General features: G+C 42.3%; 1 protein-coding gene across 1 annotated transcript; it reads right to left on the reverse strand.

The window, feature by feature from the left end:
• Window positions 1-250: 250 nt before the first annotated feature.
• On the reverse strand, window positions 251-3,076 carry LOC133227360 (PRAME family member 8-like). Its single transcript, XM_061381803.1, has 3 exons — window positions 2,781-3,076; window positions 1,774-2,346; window positions 251-773 (listed from the first exon to the last, which is right to left on the reverse strand). Exons 1-3 carry the CDS (start codon window positions 3,065-3,067, stop codon window positions 251-253), a joined length of 1,383 nt encoding a protein of 460 aa, XP_061237787.1. The 5' UTR covers window positions 3,068-3,076.
• Window positions 3,077-24,474: the final 21,398 nt, after the last annotated feature.

Consider the following 24,474-nt stretch of genomic DNA (forward strand, 5'->3'; position numbering starts at 1 on the left):
TCTGACTCTACAAGCATTCCTATTCCAGGAGACAGTATTTCCCTCTGCAATCCTGCTTCCCTGCAGGATCACCTTTCCTTTTCACATTCACATTGAGCAGATATCTGAAACCATGGCTTATTTCCCTTTCATGATGTGTCTTGTCCTAGATTTCAGTTTCCAAGTGCTCAGAAGAAAGCTTTCCACTGATGCTATGGACTAAGCAAAGGTGTTATCACTGTATATGATGGGCTCAGGATGATAGAATGTGTTATCTCCACAGGGTGGACAGGGGCATGAAGCTAATGCAGATGGTCCTGGGATGTCCCAAGTCCTCCAGGATCTCAACCAGTTCAGTCTGACACTGGGAAAGTCTCCTGGGTTGGAGGATCCCATCAGAGCTGAAACTTTCCTGAGGGACAGGGTATAGCTCTTGACTTAACCTGGGCAGCCCAGAGGTGTGTCGCAGCAGCTTTTCCAGGATGGCCATGGAGAGGAGGTTCCCATGCAGACTGAAGGACATGAGCTGGAAACAGCGGCTCAAGATATGCAGAATGGATTCCAAGTGGGAGTCCCTGATACCACATTGCTCTAAGTACAGCTCCTGGAGGGTGGCTGAAACTTTCTCCAGCAGAGCTGGGAGGAGCTCAGGACTAGAGTAGGTCATGGTGACCCCACTCAGATCCAGGCCCTTTAGCTGACTGATGTTTGGACTCTGAGACAGATGGGTCAGGTCTGAATTTGTAAGCAGGCAGCGAGTAATCCCAAGGTTGTCCAATGGGGTCATCAGGCACCTGGGGAGAAAGAGAGGAATTAGGTATTGGAAACTGAGGTGGAAGTTGATTGCAAGTTGAGAGACAAGTGATCTGCCCAAGCCCAGATTTGAACTGATCATCTGATAAGGATTAATACTCAGAATGGCCAATCTCATTGCAGCCAGTCATTTCACCTTTTTTGTGTGACCAGGTCAAGTACATAGAGTCTCAAAACCTCTCTCTCCTCATTACTCAGAGAAAAATGTTCTCTGCTTCCTTATGAAGAGGAATGAAGATAATGGAATGGACTAGAACAAACTCAGAGGAGAGCTTGACATCTTGTCTCAATCAAGATTGGACATCGCTGAAAGTTAATAGTAAGAGATATACTTAAAATGCTTCCTACCCAGGCTTCCTTCTGAACACACTTTGGCCCCAGACATCCATCTCAGGCAGGTGAGGCTCCTGGGTGACTTGCATAGAGGACAAACCTGGGCAAAATCCCACAGCATCCACTGAGAATGCCAGCCTGTGGGGCTCACTTATATCCCTGCTTTATCTGCAAACCAGCTTCTAATTTTTATGATCCCTTTGACACCTGCCCTATTACCATCATCTACAGAATCATGCATTTCCAATATATTATTTACCGTATCTGGAGCAAAAATATCCTTTTACAGACAGGGAATTTGAGATAGGCTCATCCTGATCAGAAAGCTGAAGAACCCAGAGCTTCAGTTTAGAAATGCTCAGGGCTGTTGGAGTTGTCTGTGTTCAATGCCCTTACCTATTATCCTAAGTCACCTAGAAAAGATAACTCTTCCTAAGAAGAAACCAAATAACCATCCCCTAGATTCTAACCCCTAGTCTATAGTTTCCAGCACAGTGTCCCTTTCCAGAGCCTCCTCCCAGTTTGGACCCCTACCTAGATTTGGGTGGTTATGTGATACCACAGTTCACAATGGAGCAGCAAAGGGGACGGTGCATTTGATATTCTAGTGTTGGGTTCACTGTTACCTGGTCAGTGGTGCACACTCACCTGAGCATCTGGTCCAGGCAGCCTTCAAGGTAGAAGGGGGATTCCAGATGGAGATCCCGGAAGTGGTGCAGCCTTAGGAACTGAGAAGTAATTCTGACAATGTGCTCTTCCTCCTGCTCCTCAGGATCAGGCATGTGGATGTGGGAGATGAGGAGTTTCTGCAAATTGCTCATCTGGCCCAGGAGAGGAGCAAATGTGGCCAGGGTGGACAGATGCCAGGTGCGATCCACGTATACCTCCTGGATACAGTCCAGCTGCACTATGCTCAGGACCTTCATAATTTTATCCATGGAAAGTGAAAGAATCCTCAGCTTCTTACAGCACAGGTGTATGGACGCTTTCCTCTGCTCCACCCATCTCATAAGGCAGGTGAGAAATCCATCCATGCTCCTTTCCTTGAGGTGAAGTTCTATGAACACCTCGAAGGGAGCCAAGGGCTGCTCGGTCCTCAACCTGTCCTCAGCCCCTGGTGCCATTGAAAAGCTTGAGGACACATGGATGCTGGATCCAGACCACATTCTCCAGAAGTCCTGGCCAGTATTCCTTAAATCCAGCACACGCAGTTTGCACCTCCTGTGGGGAAACAACAGGTTGGCAGTGATGGTTTTAATAATATCCACACAAACTTTAGGCAACACTCGGACTTCCCACATGAGTTTTTACTTCAAATTCCCAACATCACGTGCTGCCTTGTCCTCTCCCCTCTCTGCTTCACCTTCCTCCATCTTCTTTTCCTCTTCCATTTTCCTTAGCTTTCTACTTCTAGTGGCCTTAAACATCCCTGGGGGGAGGCTGGGGCTTGTACTTTCAGATTTCCTTGCATCTCAGGCACTCCTACACTGCTGGAAGGCATTTCCCAAAGTGAGCTCAGCAATGGCCAAGTCTCTGTGTTTCTTCATTGGCATCATCAGAAGTCACTGGCCCATCCATGTGCCATCTACTTTCCTGTCTTCAGCTGTCTGTTTGGGATTGCTCACATCCTACCAGATTACCTGCATCTGACTCACCTTGGACGATCCTTCTGTGTGAGCAGGACATCAAGTCCATCGAGCACTGCTTGTAACGTTAGCAGATGAGGCATTTGCATCAGGCCCCCCAGAGGCAGGCGGACAAAGGGCCAGGCTTGCACCAAGGCCTTTAAGGTCTTTCTGTGTCTTCCACAGAACGCTTCCATGAAGAGTGGGGGGAAGAGCTCGATGGGCAGATGCTCCAGAGTAGAAATGGTCAAGGCCTCATCGGTTAGTAGGCTCTTTCTTGCCAGGTTCAGGAGTCTCAGGGGTTTCCGGATACTCATCCTGAATCTGCTCCTAAAGGAATCCTGTAAAAACTTGGAGAGAAGAAGGCATCTTTCTCAGGTAAGCATGAATATCACTTTATATGTCTCCCCACCCTTTAGAGGAACCAACTCAGAGATAAAGTCTCTGCTCTGACAATTGAGAAGAGCCTTAGTTTTTCAAAATTTCACTCTGGGCTTAGTGGGCATAGTGGCATAGCTCTGCCCTTATGGGTACCAGAACAAGCACTTCTTAAGGATCAAGAAGGAAGAAACCCAACCACTGGTCCATCCATTTCCATTCACTGCTTTGCTTAATCATGTTTCAGTGGGAAGTGGTACCAAGAACTGAAGGTTAGGATCCATCTTTTAGGGGGAAAATATTGAAATCACTTAGAGCCTTAAAACTATGGGAAGAAGAGCATCATGTAGTCCAATACAGCCTCCATCCTTATTTCCCACAGTTAACAGGCTGAGAAAGATGAAACAGACTCCTTAAATGAATGCCATTTGCACAAACTGAATATTTTTAATGTCAAGAAATAAAATTTCAAAAATATGGATGTTTATCCTCCAATTAAAACAATTTAATTAAAAAATTAGACGTTTTCATTAAAAAAGGAAATCTTGTTGGTTAAGATATTTTTAAATGATATAAAGGAAAGCACATATCAAAATGTTTGGGATTGAGGCAAAATTACACTTAGAGGTAAAACCAAAGCCTTACATGTACACATCTGAAAAGAAAGCAATCTCCCTGACACCATTGCTGCATACCACCAGTGGAAACCTGCTGACCATAGGTAAGATGAGGGGTCTTTTGCTGAGGTCTGTAACTTACCAGCTCTGCTGGGGTTGAACGGTGCTCAGAGGTCAGATCTGGTGCAGAAGCCACCAAGTAGCTTGGAGAAGACAGGCAGCGAATCCAGAGAAAGAAGTTTCTGGACTTCTTCTTTGATTCCTCAGGTTTTTATAGGCCTTTTTAATCACATCTTCCCCCTGTCCAACTGCTACTATCTAATCAGAAAGTGATGCCTGATTAGATTTTCATATGTCCATTAGGTAAATCCTGATTGGATCTTTGCCTTTAGTCAGATGGATTAATTGAATCAGATATTCACTCAGGAGGGATACACTGGGGGAGGAGAGTCAAAGTCTCAGCCATGGATTCACTCTATGAACACTGATTGAGTTCTTCTAATTGGGTCACTGACTGAGGCTTCCCAGGTGGCTCAGTGGCAAAGAATCCAAGCAGGAGACTCGGGTTCCATCCCTGGGTTGGGAGGATCCCCTGAAGAAAGAAATGGCAAGCCAGTATTCTTTCTTGGAAAATCCCATGGACAGAGGAGCTTGGTGGTCTATAGTCCATGGGGTCACAAAAGAGTCAGACACAGCTTAGCGACTAAGCAGCAACATCAAGTTGTGACTTTTGTTTTACACTGGAAACAGCAGATCATGAACCTATTAAAGGGAAATGCAATTGGAAATGTGCTTGGTCTTCTGGGATTAAGTCAGGGCTTCTCTGTAATAGCTGACTCAAAATCACAGTAAGGAGCAAGGGTGTGGTCTAGGCAGTGTGGAGGGGGTCATTCCTAAAGGGACTCTGAATGACCCAAACAGAATAAAATAAGTTTTGTCTGGTTTTTTTTTTTTCCCCCTCTTGAGGAGGAGGGAAACTAAAAGACTTTTGGTGGGGTTTAGAAATTAAAAAGGAAACTGTTAACTTTGAGAGCGTTTCTTTCCATAAAGATGGGATCAGCAGAGAAAACTGACATGAAAAGATTAAATCTGAGAATGTGAGGGCAGGGAAAGTTGTGAGCCCTGGGAAGCCAGACATTTCCAAGACTGAGAGGCACTGATGGTGGGTCCTATAGGCTGTTTGAGAACTTACCAAGGGGAGGTAAGTGAACTAGTTAACTTGAACCTAACCACGTCCTTCTTATGGCAACTGCTTGCTTTTGCTGTTGTTTATTTGCTCAGTCGTGTCCGACTCTTTGCCACCCCATGGACTGGAGCATGCCAGGCTTCCCTGTCTATCACCAACTCCTGGAGCTTACTCAAATGCATGTCCAGCCAGTCAGTGATGCCATCCAACCATGTTATCCTCTGTTATCTCCTTCCCCTCCTGCCTTCATTCTTTCCCAGCATTAGGGTCTTTTTCAGGGAGTCTGCTCTTCCCATCAGGTGGCCAAAATATTGGAGCTTCAGCTTCAGCATCAGTCTTTCCAGTGAATATTCAGGGTTGATTTCCTTTAGGATTGACTGGTTGGATCTCCTTGCAGTCCAAGGGACTCTCAAACATCTCCAACATCACAGTTCGAAAGCATCAATTCTTCGGTTCTCAGCCTTCTTTATGATCCAACTCTCACATCCATACATGACTACTGGAAAAACTATAGCTTTGACTATAGGAACCTTTGTCAGCAAAGTAATGTCTATGCTTTTTAATATGCTGTCCAGATTGGTTATAGCTTTTCTTCCAAGGACCAAGCAAGCTTTTTTACTTTCATAGCTGCAGTCACCATCTCAGTGATTTTGCAGCCCAAGGAAATAAAGTATGGGTTTCCCTCGTAGCTGCAGGCAAGTAAAGAATCTACCTGCCATGCAGGAGACCTGGGTTCCATTTCTGGGTCAGGAAGATCCCCTGAAAAAGGAAATGGTAAGCCACTCCAGTATTCTTGCTTGGAGAATCCCATGGACAGAGGAGCCTGGCAGGCTACAGTGCAGGGGGTTGATAGAGTCAGACATGACTTATTGACTGAACCACCAGTTTTCTTTGTTTCCTCATCTATTTGCCATGAAGTGATGGGACTAGATGCCAAGATCTTCATTTTTTGAATGTTAAATTTTAAGCTTTTTCGCTCTCTTCTTTCACCTTCATCAAGAGGCTCATTATTTCCTCTTTGCTTTCTACCATAAGCATGGTGTCATCTGCACATCTGAGGTTATTGATATTTCTCCCAGCAATCTTAATTCCAGCTTGTGCTTCATCCAGTCTGGCATTTCACATGAGGTACTCTGCTTAGAAGTTAAATAATCAGGGTAACAATATATTATATACAGGGTGGCAGCTGCTACCAATATGCATGTTCTTTTAGGTTCTTCCCACATGACACTAGTGGCAAAGAACCCTCTTGTCAATATAGGAGATGAAAGAGACCCGGTTTCGATCCTGGGTTGAGAAGATCCCTGGAGGGCATGACAACCCACTCCAGTATTCTTGCCTGGAGAATCTCACAGACAGAGGAGCCTAGTGGGCCACAGTCCATAGGGTCACAAAGAGCTGGACATGACTGAAATGATGTAGCACACACATGCAGGTCAGCATGCACAGAAGTTACTCTTAGATGGCAATTTACTCCAGCCATTTTCCTTGAGGCTTGGTAGCCTAACCAAAGTCCTATTGGCTTTTTTCCAAGTAAATTTTGATAATTCTATTTCTTCAAAATTAGAGAAGTTGAACAAAAGTTCTGACCAAAGTGATGCTATTCCCCAGAAAATAAAATTCTGTTCTCCTCGTAGTGTGCATTTGTTCACAAATACCAACAGCTTTTGCTACAAAATTCAGACGCTCTCTCTCCATATATATGTATTAAGGATCTGCCATGTACAGGGAAGACTCCCACCCCGGGCTGCATCTCACAGAGATTTTTTGCAGTTTCAGGATGCAGAGAAAACAAGACTCTCTCTCTACCCCCAAGAAGTCTCCATGCCTTTCTTTTCTCCATTCACTGAGATGGCCAAATAATTCAGTTATAAAACAACCAAAGAAAGCTAGGGGTTGTATTTTATTCATTCATTAATTTATTTTTAGCTGCACTGGGTCTTCGTTGCTGCACCACTCTAGTTGCTGTGAGCAGGGGCTACTCTTTATTGGGGTGCTCTGGCTTCTCACTGCAGTGGCTTCTCTTGTCTCAGAGCACAGGCTCTAAGGCACAAAAGTTTCAGTAGTTGTGGCACTTGGGCTGGAATCTCCCCAACCAGGGATCAAATCCATGTCATCTGCCTTGGCAGACAGACACTTGTCTCCTGAAATATCAGGGAAATCCAAGACTAGGAGTTTTGAATTGTGTTCTCTACCTTGGTATCCTTCCAAAGGATTCCTTTCACCATATTTCTACCACGGATATAAGTGGCCTTTGCATAAAGTAAGCTTAAATTGGATTGTACTTAATTAGACATTTTAACTCCTTAGGCTACCAAAAGCCTTTATTAATGACCTTCCATGGAGTGACTTAGTAACAATGATAATCACGAACATCTCTGTTTACTGAACACAGACTGGATGAGCAAGGGTGTCGGCACTTTTTACCCACTACCCCAAGTAAGCTTCATAGGAAATGTAAAGTTCACTGCTCTTTTCCAAATTTTAGCTTGGTGGATTCAGGGCTGGGCTTGGGAGAGGAAGTTGTGACATCCATGCTGTGAATAATTGGTAGATTCCCTCAGTTGAAAGGTTCAGAAGGCCCCCTGAGTTGTCAGACAACTTAAGTTAGGATGGACTGACTTACAGACTTCATGTGATGTCAGTGAAAGTGAGGAAATAGCAGAGTCCAAGCTGAGGATGTTTGTATGAGAGTCCAGCTTCTGTGAGATCCAAGGAGGTAGAAGTAGTCCAAGTGTTGGAGTATTCTAGAAACTATAAAAGCCCAGCCTTCTCCCTTCCCCGAGTAGAGTGTAACATCCTCTGTTCACCTCCAAACAGAGCCTGTTTGCTCAGGAGACACACTTTGTGTCAAGGAGAAGAGAGCCTATGTGTATAGAGGTACCATCCTTCCTCCCCCAGTCCTGGGCCAGTAGGACTCCCAGAGTCTGGTGAGGAGCCTAGGTTTAGCATTTTTGCCATCTTGGCTGCTTTTCCTCATGGCCTTACTTGCTGCACAGGTCAGGGCAGCCTCTTGAGCCCATCAGGGAGTTGTTCTGTCCTGATTCTCCAGTCACAGGATCCCAAGTGAGACTGCAAAACGTCTCTTTTGGCTTTCTGCTCCAGCATTTAGAATGTTTCTTTCTGTGCATCCAGTTTCCTCTCCCAGCATAAGCCAGCTCAGAGCCCCCTCTCTCTCTCTGCAGACTACCAACGTCTCCTCTCCTAGAACCTGGAGCATGGCCACAATGTTGAGACACCCTTCCACTGAAACCAGCAGAAATGGTCTCAAATTCCTCTGGGTTATTTGGAGTTTTATGACTAACCCCAAGGCATAGTCAGTTTGCACTGCTCTTCTGGACCCATTAGGCACCCAGGAATGCTGGAGGCAACTCCACCCAGGTTACAGAGGAGGACCCTCACTCCTCTGCTCTTCCTAGAGGTGACAGCTTTTAGGAGACCCTTGGGACCAGTTCCCTGCAGAGGCCCTCTCTGTGGCTCTCTTGTTCCAGTGCTGGAGCTGACCAAGTTTTTCTCAGGTCCAAAAAGTCTTTTACTCTCCCAACTCAGATCTCTTCTTTCCCTGAAATGTCTTGCCCTTTGTGCTTTTTAAAAAAGACCAGGTGTCTGATTGGTAGCCCTTGCCCCCTGTAGTGCTCAACAGGCTCTGGTCCCACTTTAGATCCATTACCATCTTGCTGTAAACAAGGAGCTGTTTCTTTTTCAGTTCAACCACTCAGTCGTGTCCGACTCTTTGCCACCCCCATGGACTGCAGCACGCCAGGCTTCCCTGTCCATCACCGACTCCCAGAGCTTACTCAAACTCATGTCCATCGAGTCAGTGATGCCATCCAACCATCTCATCCTCTATCGTCCCCTTTTCCTCCCACCTTCAATCTTTCCCAGCATCAGGGTCTTTTCCAATGAGTCAGTTCTTTGCATCAGGTGGCCAAATTTTTAGCTCTAAAACTTCCAGTGAGTATTCAGGACTGATTTACCTTAGGTTGGACAGGTTGGATCTCCTTGCAGTCCAAGGGACTCTCAAGAGTCTTCTCCAACACCACAGTTCAAAAGCATCAATTCTTCAGTACTCAGCTTTCTTTATGGTCCAACTCTTACATTCACACATGACCACTGGAAAACCCATAGCTTGGACTAGATGAATCTTTGTTGGCAAAGTAACATCTCTGCTTTTTAATATGCTGTCTATGTTGGTCATAGCTTTTCTTTCAAGGAGCAAACAAGCTCTTTTACTTTCATGGCTGCAGTCACCATCTGCAGTGATTTTGGAGCCCAAGAAAATAAAATCTGTCACTATTTCCATTCTTTCCCCATCTATTTGCCATGAAGTGATGGGACTAGATGCCATGACCTTAGTTTCCTGAACGTTGAGGTTTCTAAAATCAACATGAATCAGCCAAAGGTGTACATATATTCACTCCCTTTTGGGCCTCCCTCCCATCACCCTCCCCATCCCACCCATCTCTGTTGATACAGAGCCCCTATTTGAATTTTCTGAGCCATACACCAAATTCCCTTTGGCTATCTATTTTACATATGGTAATGTAAGTTTCCATGTTATTCTTTCCATGCATCTTTCCCTCTCCTCTCCCCATGTCCATAAGTCTGTTCTCTATGTGTGTTTCTCCATTGCTGCCCTATAAATAAATTCTTCAGTCCCATTTTTCTAGATTCCGTATATATGTTAGAATGTGATATTTATCTTTCTCTTTCTGACTCACTTCACTCTGTATAATAGGTTCTAGGTTCATCCACCTCGTCAGAACCGACTCAAATGCATTCCTTTTTATGGCTGAGTAATATTCCATTGTGTATATGTACCACACCGTCTTTATCCATTCATCTCTTGATGGGCATCTAGGTTGCTTCCATGTTGTAGCTATTGTAAATAGTGTTGCAATGAACAATGGGATACATGTGTCTCCTTCAATTTTGGTTTCCTCAGGGCAAATGCCTAGGAGTGGGACTCCTGGGTCATCAGTTCAGTCAGTTGAGTCATTCAGTCATGTCCGACTCTTTGCAACCCCATGAATCGCAGCACGCCAGGCCTCCCTGTCCATCACCAACTCCCGGAGTTCACTCAGACTCACGTCCATCGAGTCAGTGATGCCATCCAGCCATCTCATCCTTTGTCGTCCCCTTCTCCTCCTGCCCCCAATCCCTCCCAGCATCAGAGTCTTTTCCAATGAGTCAACTCTTCGCGTGAGGTGGCCAAAGTACTGGAGTTTCAGCTTTAGCATCATTCCTTCCAAAGAAATCCCAGGGCTGATCTCCTTCAGAATGGACTGGTTGGATCTCCTTGCAGTCCAAGGGACTCTCAAGAGTTTTCTCCAACACCACAATTGAAAAGCATCAATTCTTCAGCACCAAAGATGGAGAAGCTCTATACAGTCAGCAAAAACAAGACCAGGAGCTGACTGTGGCTCAGACCATGAGCTCCTTATTGCCAAATTCAGACTTAAATTGAAAAGTAGGGAACACCTATAGACCATTCAGATATGATCTAAATCAAATCCCTTATGATTATACAGTGGAAGTGAGAAATAGATTTAAGGGACTGGATCTGATAGATAGAGTGCCTGATGAACTATGGACGGAGGTTCGTGACATTGTACAGGAGACAGGGATCAAGACCATCCCCATGGAAAAGAAATGCAAAAAAGCAAAATGGCTGTCTGAGGAGGCCTTACAAATAGCTGTGAAAAGAAGAGAAGCAAAAAGCAAAGGAGAAAAGGAGCGATATAAACATGTCAATGTAGAGTTCCAAAGAATAGCAAGGAGAGATAAGAAAGCCTTCCTTAGGGATCAATGCAAAGAAATAGAGGGAAACAACAGAATGTGAAAGACTAGAGGTCTCTTCAAGAAAATTAGAGATACCAAGGGGACATTTCATGCAAAGATGGGCTTGATAAAGGACAGAAACTGTTTGGACCTAACAGAAGCAGAAGATACTAAGAAGAGGTGGCAAGAATACACAGAAGAACTGTACAAAAAAGATCTTCACGACCAAGATAATCACGATGGTGTGATCACTGACCTAGAGCCAGACATCCTGGAATGTGAAGTCAAGTGGGCCTTAGAAAGCATCACTACAAATAAACCTAGTGGAGGTGATGGCATTCCAGGTGAGCTCTTTCAAATCCTGAAAGATGATGCTGTGAAAGTGCTACACTCAATATGCCAGCAAATTTGGAAAACTCAGCAGTGGCCACAGGACTGGAAAAGGTCAATTCTCATTCCAATCCCAAAGAAAGGCAATGCCAAAGAATGCTCAAACTACCGCACAATTGCACTCGTCTCACACGGTAGTAAAGTAATGCTCAAAATTCTTCAAGCCAGGCTTCAGCAATATATGAACCATGAACTTCCTGATGTTCCAGCTGGTTTTAGAAAAGGCAGAGGAACCAGAGATCAAATTGCCAACTTCCGCTGGATCATGGAAAAAGCAAGAGAGTTCCAGAAAAACATCTGTTTCTGCTTTACTGACTATGCCAAAGCCTTTGACTGTGTGGATCACAATCAACTGTGGAAAATTCTTAAAGAGATGGGAATACCAGACCACCTGACCTGCCTCTTGAGAAACCTATATGCAGGTCAGGAAGCAACAGTTAGAACTGGACATGGAACAACAGACTGGTTAGTACGTCAAGGCTGTATATTCTCACCCTGCTTATTTAACTTATATCTAGAGTACATCATGAGAAACGCTGGGCTGGAAGAAGCACAAGCTGGAATCAAGATTGCCAGGAGAAAAACCAATAAGCTCAGATATGCAGATTACACCACTCTTACGGCAGAAAGTGAGGAGGAACTAAAAGCCTCTTGATGAAAGTGAAAAAGCTGGCTTTAAGTTCAATATTCAGAAAACTAGGATCATGGCATCTGGTCCCATAACTTCATGGGAAATAGATGGGGAAACAGTGGAAACAGTGTCAGATTTTATTTTTCTGGGCTCCAAAATCACTGCAGATGGTGACTGCAGCTATGAAATTAAAAGACGCTTACTCCTTGGAAGGAAAATTATGATCAACCTAGATAGCATATTCAAAAGCAGAGACATTACTTTGCCAACAAAGGTCCGTCTAGTCAAGGCTATGGTTTTTCCTGTGGTCATGTATGCATGTGAGAGTTGGACTGTGAAGAAGGCTGAGCACCAAAGAATTGATGCTTTTGAACTGTGGTGTTGGAGAACACTCTTGAGAGTCCCTTGGACTGCAAGGAGATCCAACCGTCCATTCTAAAGGAGATCAGTTCTGGGTGTTCATTGGAAGGAATGATGCTAAAGCTGAAACTCCAGTGCTTTGGCCACCTCATGTGAAGAGTTGACTCACTGGAAAAGACTCTGATGCTGGGAGGGATTGGGGGCAGGAGGAGAGGGGATGACAGAGGATGAGATGGCTGGGTGGCATCACTGACTCGATGGACATGAGTTTGAGTGAACTCCGGGAGTTGGTGATGGACAGGGAGGCCTGGCGTGCTGCGATTCATGGGATCTCAGAGTCAGACACGACTGAGCGAGTGAACTGAACTGAACTGAACTGATGTGCAGCATTATGTCACCTGCAAACAGTGAGAATTTTACTTCTTCTGGACTTCTTTTATTTCTTTTTCTTCTCTGCTGTAACTAGGACTTTCAAAACTATGTTGAATAATAGTGAAAGTGGACATCCTTGTCTTATTCCTGATCTTAGAGGGAATGCTTTAAGTTTTTACTGTTGAAAATAATGTTTTCTGTAGGCTTATCATCTATGGCCTTTACTATGTTGAGTTAGGTTCCTGCTATGCGCATTTTTTGAAGAGTTTTCATGATAAATGGGTACTGAATTTTGTCAAAGGCTTTTTTTCTACATCTATTGAGATGATCATATGGTTTTTATCTTTCAATTTGTTAATATGGTGTATCATATTGATTGATTTGCATATATTGAAGAATCCTTGCATCCCTAGAATAAACCCAACTTGATCATGGTGCATGAACTTTTTGATGTGTTGCTGAATTCTGTTTGCTAAGATTTTGTTGAGGATTTTTGCATCTATGTTCATCACTGATATTGGCCTGTAGTTTTCTTTTTTTGTGTTGTCTTTGGTTTTGCTATCAGGGTGATGGTGGCCTCATAGAAGAAGTTTGGAAGTGTTCCTTCTTTTGCAATTTTTTGAAAGAGTTTTAGAAGGATAGGAATTAGCTCTTCTCTAAATGTTTGATAGAATTCTATCAAACATTTGATGGCTTCTATCTGTGAAGCCATCTGGTCCTGGGCTTTTGTTTTGGGGGAGATTTTTTTTTTTTTTAAATCACAGCTTCAATTTCAGTGCTTGTAATTTGGTTGTTTATAATTTATATTTCTTCCTGGTTTAGCCTTGAAAGATAGAACTTTTCTAAGAATCTGTCCATTTCTTCCAGGTTATCCATTTTATTACCATATAGTTGTTAATAATAGTATCTTATAATCCTTTCTGCTTCTGCATGATCTGTTGTAACCTTTCCTTTTTCATTTCTGATTTTGTTGATTTGATTCTTCTCTCTTTTTTCCTTGATGAGTCTGGCTAAATGTTTGTCAATTTTGTTTATCTTCTCAAAAAACCAGCTTTTAGTTTTATTAATCTTTAATTTTATTTATTTTTCATTTATTTCTGCTCAGATCTTTATGATTTCTTTCCTTCTACTAATTTTGGTGTTTTCTTTTGATGTTGTTCTTTTTCCAGTTGTTTTAGGTATAAAGTTATGTTGTCTATTCGATGTTTTTCTTTTTCTTCTTGAAATAGGATTGTATTGCTATAAATTTCCCCCTTCAGTTCAGTTCAATTCAGTCGCTCAGTCGTGTCCGACTCTTTACGACCCCATGAATCGCAGCATGCCAGGCCTCCCTGTCCATCACCAACTCCCAGAGTTCACTCAGACTCACGTCCATCGAGTCAGTGATGCCATCCAGCCATCTCATCCTCTGTCATCCCCTTCTCCTCTTGCCCCCAATCCCTCCCAGCATCAGAGTCTTTTCCAATGAGTCAACTCTTCGCATGAGGTGGCCAAAGTACTGGAGTTTCAGCTTTAGCATCATTCCTTCCAAAGAAATCCCAGGGCTGATCTCCTTCAGAGTGGACTGGTTGGATCTCCTTGCAGTCCAAGGGACTCTCAAGAGTCTTCTCCAACACCACAGTTCAAAAGCATCAATTCTTCAGCCCTCAGCTTTCTTCACAGTCCAACTCTCACATCCATACATGACCACAAGAAAAACCATAGCCTTGACTAGACGGACCTTTGTTGGCAAAGTAATGTCTCTGCTTTTGAATATGCTATCTAGGTTGGTCATAACTTTCCTTCCAAGGAGTAAGCGTCTTTTAATTTCATGGCTGCAGTCACCATCTGTAGTGATTTTGGAGCCCAGAAAAATAAAGTCTGACACTGTTTCCACTGTTTCCCCATCTATTTCCCATGAAGTGGTGGGACCGGATGCCATGATCTTCGTTTTCTGAATGTTGAGCTTCAAGCCAACTTTTTCACTCTCCACTTTCACTTTCATCAAGAGGCTTTTGAGTTCCTCTTCACTTTCTGCCATAAGGGTGGTGTCATCTGCATATCTGAGGTTATTGAGATTTCTCCTGGCAATCTTGATTTCAGCTTGTGTTTCTTCCAGCCCAGCGTTTCTCATGATGTACTCTGCATATAAGTTAAATAAGCAGGGTGACAATATACAGCCTTGACGTACTCCTTTTCCTATTTGGAACCAGTCTGTTGTTCCATGTCCAGTTCTAACTGTTGCTTCCTGACCTGCATACAAATTTCTCAAGAGGCAGATCAGGTGGTCTGGTATTCCCATCTCTTGAACTGCTTTTGCTGCATCCCATAGGTTTTGAGTTGTCGTGTTTTCATTGTCGTTTGTTTCTAGAAATTTTTTAATTTCCCTTTTGATTTCTTCAGTAACCTGTTGGTTATTTAGAAATGCATTGTTTAGTCACCATGTGTTTGTGTTTCTTACAATATTTTTCTTGTAATTGATATCTAGTCTCATAGAGTTGTGGTCGGAGAAGATGCTTTATACAATTTCAATTTTCTTAAATTTACTGAGGTTTGATTTGTGAACCAAGATGTGGTCTGTCCTGAAGAATGTTCCATGCACACTTGAGAAGGTGTATTCTTCTGCATTTGTATGGAATGACCTGAAGATATCAATGAGAGCTATCTCTTGTAATGTATCATTTAAGATTTGTGTTGCCTTATTAATTTTCTGTTTTGATGATCTGTCCATTGGTGTGAGAGGGATGTTAAAATCTCATACTATTATTGTGTTACTATCAAATTCTCCTTTTATGTCTGTTAGTGTTTGTCTTATGTATTGAGGTGCTCCTATGTTGAGTGCATAGGTGTTTACAATTGTTACGTCTTCCTCTTGGATTGATTCCTTGATCATTATGTAGTGTCCTTCCTTATTGCTTGTATTCTTTATTTTAAGGTCCATTTTGTCTGATATGAGGATTGCTACTCCAGCTTTCTTTTGCTTCCCATTTGCATGAAATATATCTTTTCATCCTCTCAGTTTCAGTCTATATGTGTCTTTGGGTTTGAAATGGGTTTCTTATAGATAGCATATATATGGATCTTGTTTTTGTATCCATTCAGCCAGTCTGTGTTTTGGTTGGAGAATTTAATCCATTTACATTTACAGTAATTATTGATATATATGTTCCTATTGCCATTTTCTTAATTGTTTGGGATTGATTTTGTAGATTTTTTTTTTCTTCTCTTGTTTTTCTTGACTATATAAGTCCCTTTAAGCAGGTATTGTAAAGCTGGTTTGGTGGTACTGAATTCTCTTCACTTTTGCTTTTCTGAAAAACTTTTTATTTCTCCATCAATTTTGAATGAGAGCTTTGCTGGGTAGTGTAATCTTGGTTGTATATTTTCCCCTTTCAGTACTTTAAACATATCCTGCCATTCCCTTCTGGCCTGCAGAGATTCTGATGAAAGAACAACTGTTAAACGTATGGAGTTTCCCTTGTATGTTACTTGTTGCTTTTCCTTTGCTGCTTTTAATATTCTTTCTTTGTGTTTAGTCTTTGTTAGTTTGATTAGTATATGTCTTGGTGTGTTTCTCCTTCAGTTTATCCTGTATGGAACTCTTTGTGCCTCTTGGATTTGATTGACTATTTCCTTTTCCATTTTGGGGGAATTTTCAACTGTAATCTCTTCAACTATATAACTAACTATAATCTCTTTCAACTATAATCTCTTTCCCATACCTTTTATTTATTTTTTCCTTCTTCTGGGACCTCTATAATTTGAATGTTGGTGCATTTGATACTGTCTCAGAGGTCTCTGAGACTATTCTCAGTTATTTTCATTCTTTTTACTTTATTCTGTTCTTCAGAAGTTATTTCCACCATTTTATCTTCCAGCTCACTGATTTGTTCTTCTGCTTCAGATATTCTATTGATTCTTTCTAGAGTATTTTTAATTTCAGTAATTGTGTTTGTCTCTGCATGTTTAGTTTTTAATTCTTCTATATCTTTGCTAATTGATTCTTGCATTCTCTCCATTTTATTTTCAAGGTTTTTGATCATCTTTACTCTCATTATTCTTAATTCTTTTTCAGTAGTTTGCCTATTTCCCCTTCATTTATTTGGATTTCTGTGTTTCTAGTTTGTTCCTTAATTTGTGTAGTATTTCTCTGCCTTTTCATTATTATTATATTTTTATTTTTATCTTTTGCTTTTTAATTTAAATTTATTTATTTTAATTAGAGGCTAATTATTTTACAACATTGTATTGGTTTTGCCATACATCAACATGAATCTGCCACGGGTGTACATGTGTTCCCAATTCTGAACCCCCCTCCCACCTCCCTCCCCACACCATCCCTCTAGACTTTTATTTTATTTTATTTTATTTTTGTTGACATGTGTGGTTTTTATTTTTTTTTCTTCCAGTTTTATTGAGATATAATTGACATATAGCACTGTGTAAGTTTAAGGTATAATGATCTGACTTATATCATGAAATGATTATGACAATGAGTTTACTGAACATTCATCATCTCATATAGATATAAAATTAAACAAATAGAAAAAAATTATTGTCTTGTGATGAGTGTTTGAGGTCCCCTTTTCCCAGGCTTCAGAGTTGAATTCTTTCTTCCTTTTGGTTTCAGCTCTCCTAAGGCTGGTCCAGTGGTTTGTATAAGCTTTGTATAGAGTGAGATTTGTGCTGAGCTTTTTTTTTTTTTTTTTTGGTATGTTTCTTCATTTTTCCTCTGATTGGCGAGGCTGAGTGAGGTGGTTATCCTGTCTGCTGATGATTGGGTTTGTATTTTTGCTTTGTTTGTTGTTTAGATAAGGCATCCTACACAGTGTGCTACTGGTGGCTGGGTGCTTGGATGCAGGGTCTTGTATTCAAGTGGTTTCCTTTGTGTGAGTTCTCACTATTTGATACTCCCTAGGGTTAGTTCTCTGGTAGTCTAGGGTCTTGGAGTCAGTGCTTCCACTCTAAAGGCTCAAGGCTAGATTTCTGTTCATGAATGAAGATTCCACAAGTGGTTTGTTATGGTGTTTAGTGAGATTAAAACAAATAGCCAAAAACAAGAAACCAAAGATGAACCCCAGACAAATGGCAGTTACAAAATCAGGCACATAATAATTAAAATAATGGAATATACACATATACATATACACTCATAGCAAAGTCAAAACAGTCCAACAAGAGTAAAGTACAGTAGATTGACCCAGTGGACAAAGGAAATCAAAAATTATATTTACCATTTAAGAACAAAACTAGCTAAAGCACAAACTGGAGAACAAAACTAAAGTAAGATGCCAAGTGAATAATAAAGCAATGAAAACAAAACTAACAAACATGTTGAGAGGTAAAGAAAGAAAATAAAGAAAGAAAGACTAGATATGTAAAGTTAAATAGAGGTAGATGAAGATTTATATACATTAAAGGTTACCTGAAAGGGAAAAATAGTAGGAAAAGCAAACAAAAGAATAAATATAGAAAAAATGAGAGAAAAAAAAAAAAACATGAGAGAGAAAAAATGAGAAAAAAAAATGAGAAAAAAAAATGAGAGAGAAAAAAAATTAAGCTCAAAAGCTTAATTAGATTTCATAGTGCCAAGAAAATGGACAACTACATAGAAAGCAGGGAAAATAGGCTAAAAAAAAAAAAAATAGAAAAAAGTCCAAAAGAATCTACAGAACAAGTCAAAACTTAAGAATAATAAATGTTTTTCTTGAGTCACTGCTGTCAGAGTCCTTTCCCTCGTTGGGAGTTACAGTCCACCTTAAATTCCTAGGATGCCCTCCAACACTGTGCTGATCTCTGGACCTGCTGTAGGGGCAGCTCAATTCTAATCTGGTCCTGTTCCTGTGTGTTCTTGCCTCCAATGTCCACAGCTGTCAGAACTAGTGTGTTTTCTTTTGCAGGAGCTCTCAATGTCCTTTTATACATTCCATAGACAGAGTCTGCCTAGTTGATCGTGTGGATTTAATCTGCAGCTTGCATAGCTGGTGGGAAGGTTTTAGGTCTTCTTCCTTAGCCACATTGCCCCTGGGTTTCAATTGTGGTTTTATTTCCACCTCTGCATGTGGGTTGGCTCCTGAGCCTGCCCTGGAGGACTTGGGTTTGCCTCTGTGTGGGCCAGGTGTGGAGGTGGTGCAGCTTCTTGGGTCGCATGGGTTCTGGCAGCACCGGGTACTCAGGGGAGTTGGCGGCTAGGGAAGCAGGAAATATAGTGCTCTAGAAGGCTACAGCAACCAGTATTGGCCCAGACGCTCCAGGATGCTTGCCTGGAGAACCCCCCCGACAGAGAAGCCTTGTAGGCCACAGTCTACAAGGTCTTCGAGCTGGACACCACCAAAGTGACCCCACATGCATAAACGCAAGACTTTTTTTTGCTTGTGACAGCTTTGCCCTGGTGAGAGTTGAGCATGAAGGGAGTGCAGCTGCTTGGCTTGCAGGGACCCTGTCGGTGTCAAGTGTGCAGGGATACAGATTGCCTCCTCTGCAGGAGTTATGGCCCTATCAGAGTCTTTTTCGAGCCTCTTGTAGCTGGTGATCAGAAGGACTCTTTGGCCAGTCTTTCTCTGTAGCTCTGTTATCTGTTCAGGCACTCAGATCAGGCACTTAATGGTGCACCCTGGTGTGGTCCTGCTCTGTAGTTCAGTACGTCAGGCATTTGATGGGCCAGCCTCTCTATTGTTCAACTCCGGATGCTGATGGCTCCACCCCCTACACATGACTCAGCAGTATTGCCTTGCTTCCAAGGCTGCCTGGCTTTCCTCCACAGGCATTTCCCACCACAATCTCCTCCCTCACAGTCCCTCGATCTGACTCTCCACAGTCAACAGCAGCCCTTGCCTTGCTATTGTTCCATAATCCCTAAACTCCAGCTCCCAGCCACCAGGCCTTCTAGGAGACCGGCGTCCCTGTCTGGGGTATGCATGGCTGTGGCAAGGACTGTTTGATTCTCATTCCATTTAGGCTGCCACAGATCAACTGTTTCACTCTCAGCCTTAAATGTTTCTTCTCTGACTCAGACAATTGCCCTGATGTGGGGATGGAACTCCTGCTTCAGTTCCCCCACCCGCCGAGGGCAGGTCCAGTCCTACTAACACTCTTATTTTATCCTCTAGTTCCTTCATCCTACCGAGTTTTGCATCGTTCTTGCTAAGAGTCAGATACGACTGAGTGACTTCACTTTCACTTTTCACTTCCATGCATTGGAGAAGGAAATGGCAACCCACTCCAGTGTTTTTGCCTGGAGAATCCCAGGGATGGGGGAGCCTGGTGGGCTGCCATCTATGGGGCCGCACAGAATCGGACACGACTGAAGCGACTTAGCAGCAGCAGCAGCATATATTCTTTTCCACTGGTCAGGTACTCCTGTTCGCTCTCAGCTGGTGTTCTGCATGCACTCTGTGTCTGAAGGTGTATTCTTGATATATCCGTGTAGAAAGATGTACTCCACATCCACCTACTCCTCTGCCATCTTGTTCTCTCCCAATCCCAATTCTCATTCTTTTCCCGTCCCTTCTGTTAACTATAAATTTTCTTTCTAGATCTGTACTCTATTTCTGTTTTGTAAATCAGTTCATTTATACCATTTTTAAATGGTCCACATATAGGCAATATCATATGATTTGTCTTTTTCTCTGGCTTACTCAGCATGATAATATCTAGATCCATCCAAGTTGCTGCAACTGGCATTATTTCATTCTTCTTTATAACCGACTAACATTTCATTGTGTATATGTACCACATCTTCTTTATCTATTCCTCTGTTGATGAACACTTGGGTTGCTTCTGTGTCTTGGCTTTGGTAAACAGTGCTACAATGAACATTGTGGTGGATTATGTAATAGTTTTCTTCAGTATATGTCCAGGGGGATTGCTGGATCATATAGTAGCTCTATTTTGAGCTTTTTAAGGAACAGCCATACTGTTCTCTATAGTGATTGGACCAATTTACATTCCCACCAACAGTGTAGGAGGGTTTCCTTTGCTTCACAGCTCGCTAGCATTTATTACCTGTAGATATTTTTATGATGGTATTCTGATGCTGTGAGGTGATACTCATTGTAGCTTTGATTTGCATTTCTTCAGTAATTAGTGATTCTGAGCATCTTTTCATGTCCTTTTTGGCCATCTATATGTCATCTTTGAAGAAATGTCTATTTAGATCTTCTGCCCATTTTATGATTGAGTGGTTTGCCTTTTTTTTTTTTTTAATATACATATGTTGAGCTGCATGAGCTTTTTGTACATTTTGGAGATTAATCCTTTGTTGGTTGCTTCACTTGAAAACATCTTCTCCCATTCTGTGTGTTGTCCTTCTGCTTTGGTTCCCTTGCTGTGCCAGAACTTTTTTTTTTTTTTGCCAGAACTTTTAAGTTTAATTAGGTCCCATTTGTTTATTTTTGTTTTTACTTTCATTACTCACCAGTGAATCCAAAAAGATCTTGCTGCTATTCGTGTCAGAGGGTGTTCTGCTGTTTTCCTCCAAGAGTTTTATAGTAGCCAGACTTACATTTATTGTATCTGGGCCTCCCTAGTAGCTGGTAAAAAAATCTGCCTATAGTGCAGAAAACCCAGGTTCGATCTTTGGGTCAGGAAGATCCCCTACAGAAGGAAATGGCAACCCACTCTAGTATTCTTGCCTGGAAAAACCCCATAGACAAAGGATCCTGGTGTGCTGCAGTCCACAGGTTACAAAGACTTGGGCACAACTGAATGACAAACAGTTTTGGCCCTTCACTTTGGACTTAACATTTAGTTCTTTAATCCATTTTGAGTTTATTTTTGTGCTTAATGTTAGTGCATGCTTAAATTTTATTATGCTGTCCAGTTTTCCCAGCACCACATATTGATGAGAGTGTCTTTTGTATGAGAGTGTCCATTGTATATTCTTGCCTTCTTTGCCGTAGATTAGGTGACCACTGATGCATGGGTTTCTCAGTGGACTTTCTATACTGCTTCATTGTGCTATATTTCTTTCTTTGGGTGAGTGCTACAACGTTTTAATTACTGTAGCTTTGTTGTAAAGTCTGAAGTCAAGGAGACAGATGCGTACATCTCCATTTTTCTTTCTCAAGCTTGCTTTGGGTATTCGTGGCCTTTATTGTTTCCATACAAATGGTAAAAAATTTTGTTTCTAATTCTGTGAAAAACGTGATTGGTAATTTGGTAGGGATTGCACTGAATCTATAGATTGCTTTGGGTAGCATAATCATTTGACAATATTGATGCTTACAAAAAAGTCCATGGTCTAGCTCTGCATCTGTGTATGTTGTCTTTGACTTCTTTCATCAGTATCTTATAGTTTTCTGAGTACAGAACTTTTGCCTTCTTATATAGGTTTATTCCCAGATATTTTATGCAATGCTAAATGGGATAGATTCCATAATTTTTTTCTCTGATATTCAATTGTTAATGTATAGGAATGCAACAGATTTCTGTGTATTAATTTTGTATTCTCCAGTGTTTCCAAATTCACTGATGAGTTCTAGTTGTTTTCTGGTAGCATCTTTATGAGTGAGTATGAATATACCATGTTCTTTGCAAACACTGAGAGTTTTACTCTGTCTTTTACAAACTGGATTTATTTTTCTTCACTGACTGCCATAGCTAGGACTTCCAAAACTATGTCAAATAATAAGGGGAGAGTGCATATCCTTGCCTTGTTTCTGATATTTGAGGAAATGTTTCCCATTTTCCAACATTAAGGTTGATATTCTCTGTGAGTTTGACTTATATTTCTTTTATTATGCTGAGGTAAGTTCCCTTTCTGCCCACATTTCTGAGAGTTTTTATCATAAAATAAAAAGGTGTCAGTTGTTAACTTTCCTTTCATATTTTACTGATTTGAGTACATGATTTTTCTTACTGAGTGTGGCTTAACATTGGCCAGGTTCATTTATCCTTTCATTTTTATCATAAATGAACTTACTTGCAAAAACAGAAAGACTCATGACTTAGAAAATGAACTCATGGTTTGTGTGTGTGTTTGTGGGGGTTGGGGGGGCAGTGTGGGAGGAATGGTTGGGCCTTGAGGGAAGTCATGTACACACCACTGTGGTTAGAGTGGATAACCACCGGGAAACTATCGTATAGCTCATGGAGCTCCGCTCAAAGTTTTGTGCCACACTGGATTGAAGGGCTGTTCCGGGGAGAATGGATACGTGGGATATCTATTCTGAATATCTTGGCTGTTCACCTGAAACTATGGCAACATTGATAAGTGGCTATATCCCAATGCAGAATGCTTTTGGAACTCACCAAACAAATTTTTGAAGCAGAGAACTTGTGAAGAATAAGGAGATCCTCCAAGTTACCAAAACGGAAAAAATCAAAAATGAGAGGGGATAAATTCACACATATGACTTATTGACTATATGGTTTAGCAAGAAAATAATAGGACATTATAAAGCAAATCGATCCCAATAAAAATTAATTAAGTGAAATAAAGAAACACTCATGGAAAATCTACTGCTGTCCTCCCTGACATATTATTCTGTGTTCAGTTCAGGCCTCAGTGATCTCAAGTCACTTATTAAAAAAGAAAAAAAATGGCACCGTGTTGTCCATGGTACAAAACCTGACTATTCTCAGAGTTTCTTTATTCTGTGTGGAACATCTTCTTGTGTGTGTGTGTGTGTGTGAGGGCGTGGGCACCCGCTAGGGCAAAAGAGGGCATGCTGGTGTGTGGGCGTGTCCTGGCTTAGTAACTCAGTCATGTCCGACTCTTTGGAACCCCACGGACTCAGGCCCACCAGGCTCCTCTGTGCATGGAATTCCTCAGGCACAGACACTTTAATGGTTTGCCATTCCCTTGTCCAGGGGATCTTCCCAACCCAGGGATGAAACCCAGGTGTCCCCCATGGCAGGCAGATGTTATACCGGCTGAGCAACAAGGGAAGCACGACTGTCTATATCTCAATTCTCATGGTAGAATTCAGTCAGTGTTTGCGAAGTAAATGGTGAATGCAGAAAGGATCCTGGATTACCCGGCCACCCCATCAATCTCTGCTCCCTGCATCGACTGATAGAAATGAAGATCCAAGCGGGATCAATCCAATGAGAGCTCTACAGACTAATCAGGTGCCCGTTTCTGATCGGCTTTGCAGTGGGCCAGAGGGATGATGGGAATAGAAAGTCCTTTTCTGGCTCTGGAGTCACAGCTGGGTTCTCCGCAGTGTCGACGTCTGGGCGCGCTGCAAACCACAGCAGAGCAGTAAGTTACTACCCTCGGGTAAGGACGTCCTTTCCTTCCTTAAGGTAAGCTAATGTTGAAGGGTAGCGTGTACCTCTGGATGGCAAGGAGACTTTTCAATAAAATCATTTGTTTCCGAAGAACGCATTTCAGGGTCTGATTTGGCCTCTCAACGTAGTTTTACCTGCATCTCATCACATTTTCATCAGTGATGTAGCTGGAATCATTTTAAATGTCTCTGCCAAGCAGATGTCATTCATGAAATACATCGGTTTGGAATTTGCCTTCTTTGCAGGGTGTTTAAAATGCATATCGAGCACACAGTTGGCATTCGTGTTTGGCTCCTCGGTACGAGTGAGACGCGTGTTCCAAGCAGGCAGAGAGATAGCACTTTGTCCCCCACTGGGCCCTGTCTAGTGTTCCACGGCTACGTGCCGCACTTGCACCCCGGCTAGTGCAGTGACCTTGGCCCTGAGTGGCTTGCATGGAAGGGAAGGGAGACCATGTAAGGTGTGCTCCTGCATTGTCTAAAACGGATCCCTTGATCTCTGGCAGCTTCCACAGGAGTCGTCTTGGAGCAGAGTCAGGATGAGTGCCCCGACCCCACCCAGACTCCTTGACCTGGCGGGAAGGCACTTGCTGAGGGCTGAAGACTTGGATGTTTCTACTCTGGAGAGTCTGCCCACGGAGCTCTTCCCGCCCCTCTTCCTGGAAGCTTTTGACGGATATCGGACTGAGACCCTAAAAGCCATGGTGCAAACCTGGCCCTTTGTCCGCCTGCCTCTGGGGCCCTGATTGACCTGCCTCATGTGGGGCCCCTACAAGCCATGCTGGAAGCACTTGAT

This window comes from Bos javanicus, chromosome 16, assembly GCF_032452875.1.
Source record: "Bos javanicus breed banteng chromosome 16, ARS-OSU_banteng_1.0, whole genome shotgun sequence".
Lineage (NCBI taxonomy): Eukaryota > Metazoa > Chordata > Mammalia > Artiodactyla > Bovidae > Bos > Bos javanicus.

Bases quoted from the DNA above. Each gene is read 5' to 3' on its own strand.
- LOC133227360 (XM_061381803.1), bottom strand. From the start codon at position 3,067: ATGAGTATCCGGAAACCCCTGAGACTCCTGAACCTGGCAAGAAAGAGC. The intron at 2,347-2,780 runs GTGAGTCAGATG...GTTTCCCCACAG, and splicing joins ACACAGAAGGATCGTCCAAG to GAGGTGCAAACTGCGTGTGC. The intron at 774-1,773 runs GTGAGTGTGCAC...CTTTCTCCCCAG, and splicing joins TGCCTGGACCAGATGCTCAG to GTGCCTGATGACCCCATTGG.